The 5,655-nt window shown below is 42.3% G+C and overlaps 1 protein-coding gene across 1 annotated transcript; it reads left to right on the top strand.

The window, feature by feature from the left end:
* LOC107621055 lies at nucleotides 2,912-5,110 on the top strand. The gene has a single exon (XM_016323099.1). The coding sequence runs from the start codon at nucleotides 2,912-2,914 to the stop codon at nucleotides 5,108-5,110; it is 2,199 nt and encodes a 732-aa protein (XP_016178585.1).

The following is a 5,655-nucleotide window of genomic DNA, read 5'->3' as shown; positions in this document are numbered from 1 at the left end:
GTCGGTCTAAACCCAAAGTGTGTGGCCGTCACATTGAGGAGCACCTTGATGCTGACGGATGCATCAACCCTAACTATTGGCATGATGAATGCTGAAATCACATGATAATCCAAACTCCTATGGTCTCTGGAGATGGAGGTCTCCAGACACGTATGTGGTCCGTTGTACCGCTTGACCTCCCAAATGCCCTTGCGCTGCCGGAGACTAAGACGAATCAACCATGTGCACCCATTCCCAAACTCAGAACACTTCCCAACATGCCGGCGATAGTCAAACTCCACCACCTTGTACTATACCCCCCGTCAGATGCTGTAGCTCTTCACACTTAACACGGCCTCATCTTTATCCTGAAATTGCTGACCAACCTGAAACTCTGTAAGACCTGCAGACCCTTCGGCATCTCTAGCACCAAATCCAGCAGACTCCCCAGGAACTCCCTCCTGCCTCATGGCATCCAAGTCCAAAGAGAAAAAGTGCGGATGATACTGCTATGTGCTAAAGCTAGAACCACGTCCTGTACCAGTAGGCTCACTCGCTCCAATATCATCGCTGCTGTCATCAGCAATGATATCCGGCTCCACATCATCATCGTCTGGATCATCCAACAATGCATCTCCAAGACCAACCGGTGCAGCACACTGTAAAGAGGTCGGCACAAAATCCCCTTGTCCAACCTCCCCGCCTCCACTATAGTTCAGATCAACAGCGAACGAAGGGGACGCGACAGGCTGGACCGGAGGTTCATACACAGGAACGGAGGAAGATGCACCAGCAGGTCTGGAAGTCCTCATCACTCCCGATCGTGAAACAGTCGTACTTCACGATTTCCTTCAGCACCGAGATTGGAATGCGATAGAAAAACTTCTTAACCCACTTCACCCCCTGCAGACCAAGTTTCTGTAGCACAGAATTACCAAGGTCATCGTAGCTCTTTGTAGGCCTCACGAAAATATTGAGAGGATCCTTATCGGTGAACTTCACACCAGAGCATATTTTCCTCTTAATCGTTCCTCTGTGGTGAACCAACACTACAAAACTCTCCTCACTAGCAATTTTCCCACTCTAATGAGATCAATTCACGTTCGCACCATATATATACACTTCTGGGCCTTTATAATTCGAACCAGCCTAATTCGAATTACACATTGTGTAATTCGAATCAGTCTGTTTCGAACTACTTGGGTTTGCGTGTTTGGGTGTAATTCGAATCACTCTGATTCGAATTAGTGTGTGTGTGAGTTTTGTGTATAATTCGAATCAACATGATTCGAATTATGTGTAAATCGAATTCGAATTTAGTTGATTTGAACTACATATAAACATGCATTGGTTGATTTATGAACCAGATTTTGGTTTGGCGGATTTGCGTAAAAATTTCCTCCCCTTGGCTTATTTGAGTGTTTTGCCCTAAATATAATAAATAAACTCTTTTATTTTTTAAATTTAAAATTTTATATAAGTATCATAAAAATTTATTTTATCCTAAACATCATCGTTAAAAATACTAAATTACCTAACTCAAATTTTAGAAACTAATAGTTTAAATATTTACTTGATTGTACTAATATAAATAGAGTTATCATTAGTCAATAATAAAATTTGTATGTAATCCAATGTTAGTATTGGGTACGTCCATTACCCATCTATATATATTAGCTCATCTTTACAGATCACAAAAAATGGGACACATATCTCAAATAAACTACTCTTATGATTATATATCTATATTTACATATGTATATACATGTTGTTATTATAATTTTGACTAATGTTCCTTGCAAGAAAAATTTTATGATTGGTTTCATAAACCAAGTCAACATCTTCACATTTCAAAGAACAGATAACAAACAAACAAACATAATAAATCTATTGAAAAAAATACAAAAACAACGCATAAAAAATAATATAAATAGATAGAAGTTCATACCTAATATGTGATAGAGATGTATTTGTATTGAAATTTGTGAAAATTAGGTTGAAAAATAAAAAAAATATATATAAAAAATGTGATAGAATTTGTGAAATTAGGATGGGAAGTTAGAAATATATGAAGATTTTAATAGCAATATAATAGTAGAAATATATGCGATAAAATAAATAAAATTTGATAAGCACAAGACAGTTTTAAAAAGTTCTCGCTAAAGTGCTTTTAAAAACTTCCCTAATTTTTAAAAATCGCAAGCAAAAGCACTTTGACTTTTTAATTTATCAAACGTAAAATGTTTGTACTTTTTACGAGCACAAACACCTCTTAAAAACTTTACAAAACCCAACCTATATAAAGGACAACACCTGAAGTGCTTTTGTGGGTTATATATAATTATCACCAAATCAAGCACGAAAAAGAATCTCATAAAATTATTTTTTAGGTGTCTAATGTATAAGATAATTAACTTTACTCTATTGTGATTTTACATATGATTTAAAGGGCAAGTTACTTAAATAAATAGATTAGAGAAAACGTTTACCTGAATGTGCAAAACTGGTTCTTGTTATCTGCATGTGCAAAAAACCATTTTTATGTAAACCGTGGCAACCCACCACGGTTTCAAAACGTGCGTAAACCGTGGAGACCCACAGCGGATTATGGTTGAAAAAAATTGAGTGTAAACCGTGGTAGGTCACCACGGTTTACTAAGGAGAAATTGCGTGCATAAACCGTGGAGAGTCACCACGGTTTATGAAGAAAGTTGTTTGCACATAAAACCCTGTGGGTCACCACGGTTTATGATGACAGGAAGTCTATATATATGTTGGTGATTCAAGCTCCATAAGAGATCATTCTCACAATGGCTAGTGAGGAAGAGAGTTTTCTTGCCCTAGTGCATTGCTCTGGGAAAATAAAAAAAAGCAAAAGCAAAGGTGTGAAGTTTACCGACAGAGAACCACTAAGTATTTTATCAGGTCGTCGATGACTTTGTCAGATCTGAAGAACAGCATCTTGGAGAAGCTTGGCGTGTTGGGTAGCAAGTGGGTGAAGAAACTATTCTACAAGATTCTCATGGTGGTTGTATCGACCGGTGTTCAGTATGAAACCTTTGCGGTTAAGGCTGATGAAGATATTAGGGTTCTGTTCTACTGTGTACGGAGTTTTCTGGAGATCAGAATCCATGAGTTGTTTGCGAAGTTGGAGGTTGGTGTCGATAGTTCTGGGGCATCCGCGCCAGTTCCCTGCCCAGCTGCCGCAGGTGGTGCATCTAGTTCGATGCCTGCGGTCAGACCGTATCTTCCGCCGGTTCAATCACCTTCGTTTGCGGCTGATTTAGACCGAACAGAGGTTGTTGGTTCTATACCTTTGGAGAATGCAGCAGTCATTGAGCCTCCGCACGTTGTGGGCACCGGTGGTGGCCTCGTACCTTATATCGAAGACTTTGGTGGACCTGATCAAGTAGAGAATGCAATGCGAGACGATCAGTCTGACCAGGAGCCTGTTGATATCGATGGTGACAGTGATGATGACACACGTGGCGATCCACATGCGCAGCATAGGCCAGCAAGTTCTGGTTCTCATCACTACCCTCCACACTTCTCGACACTAAACTTGGAAGCTCTTGGTCAACAGGAAGACAGTGGTAACAGAGTGGGGGGATCTTCTGCAGAATTTCAGATTGGGCAATCATTCCAGAGTAAAGATGAAGCTGTGCTGAGTGTAAAGGACTATAGCATCCGGCGAGGTGTTGAGTACAGAGTCATCGAATCGGATCATTTGAAGTATCATGGAAAATGCAAGGAATTTAGCAAAGGTTATAGTTGGTTGATTCGTGTAGCGCTTCGTGCACGAAAGGGGACTTGGGAGGTTAGGAGGTACAACGGGCCACACACATGCCTCGCAACTTCTATTTCAAGTGATCACCGTCAGCTGGATTACCACGTTATCTGTGCGAGGATTCTTCCTATGGTTAGGGCAGATGCTGCGGTTACGGTAAAGGTACTTCAACAAGCGAAAGAAGCTGATTACGGTTTCAGGCCTAGTTACAGGAAGGTTTGGATGGCTAAGCAGAAGGCAGTGGCAGAAATATATGGAGATTGGGAAGAGTCTTACGCGGAGTTGCCACGTTGGATGCTAGGGATCCAGGCGACAATGCCGGGAACAATCACGGTCCTGAAGACGTCTCCTGTTCGAATTGGTGGTGGGGTTGATGAGTCCACCGAGTACTTTCACCGGCTATTCTGGACATTTCCACCCTGTATCGAGGCATTCCGGCATTGCAAGCCCCTCGTCAGTATTGATGGTACCCACTTGTATGGGAAGTATGGAGGGACGCTGCTGTTGGCGATAGCTCAGGACGGGAACTCGAACATCCTCCCGATAGCATTTGCCCTTGTGGAGGGCGAAAATGCAGAGTCGTGGTCATTCTTTTTGTCCAATCTCCGAGAGCATGTGACTCCTCAGGAGGGTATCCTTGTTATCTCTGACAGGCATAATGGGATCAAGGCAGCGCTTGAGGCACCTGAGACTGGGTGGCTGCCTCCTCGGGCGTTCCGGGCCTACTGTATTAGGCATGTGGCTGCGAATTTCGCCCTAACGCTCAAAGGTAAGGACTCCAGGAGGCTGTTGGTGAATGCTGCCTACGCAAAGACTGAAGCTGAGTTTTACTACTGGTTTGACATCATGCGGACTGAGAATCCAGCAATGTGTGACTGGGCCAACCGGATGGAGTATGACAAATGGACCCAACATGAGGATGCTGGTCGACGGTTCGGGCACATGACCACAAACATCAGTGAATGTGTGAACTCCGTGCTAAAGGGAACTCGCAACCTGCCGGTCACATCTTTGGTTAAGTCAACCTACGGGAGGCTTGCTCAGCTATTTGTGGTACGGGGACAGACAGCAGAAGCACAACTCAGATCTGGGCATGAATTCAGTCAGGCCTTGGTAAAGTCTATTGATCGGAACCTAAGAGACTCGAGGTGCTTCACTGTGACATTATATGACAGGCAGCAGTCCGAGTACACCGTCGCGGAGACAACACCAACCGGCAACTTCTCCCTGGCCAGCTATAGAGTTTCCCTTAAAGATCACCGATGCGACTGTGGCCACTTTTCGGCGCTGCATTATCCTTGTTGCCACGCCATTGCGTGTTGCGCCTACTCCCGGCTTAACTGAGCGTCATATGTTCACGAGGTGTATCGTATGAGTGAGGTGTTCAATGTTTACAAGGAGGAGTTTCTCCCACCTATCCCTGAAGGACTATGGCCTCCATATGCTAGGCTACCATCATTCCTGACCCTAATATGCGGCGTGTAAAGGAAGGTCGTCCAAAGGCAATCAGGATTCGTAGAAGTATGGATTAGTCTCAGGAGAACCAGCCGAAGTGATGTGGACTATGCAGAAAAAGTAACTTCATTGCAATTTCTTTGCTCGATTTAACATGGTCTTTGACATTAATATGAGAACGGTACCGTAGATGATGTTGTGATGTTGATTAATTGGATAGTGGGGTTGGTGGATTCGAAAAAAAATTATTGAGCAGGGGAGGGTGGTTGCATTAAAAAATTCACCAATCACAACATCTAATTATAACTGTTTTTTTATAGATAATTATCCATGCGATTAATATAAAAAAATTAATTTTTATTAATATAACACTATGTAGTTGAATGTATATGTAAAATAATTTTAGAATCAAATTCTTCAAAATTAAATTCTAT

Source organism: Arachis ipaensis, chromosome B10 (assembly GCF_000816755.2).
Source record: "Arachis ipaensis cultivar K30076 chromosome B10, Araip1.1, whole genome shotgun sequence".
Classification (NCBI taxonomy): Eukaryota; Viridiplantae; Streptophyta; class Magnoliopsida; order Fabales; family Fabaceae; genus Arachis; species Arachis ipaensis.
The sequence above is the reverse complement of the archived record's forward strand: the minus strand, read 5'-3'. Positions and strand labels throughout refer to the sequence as shown.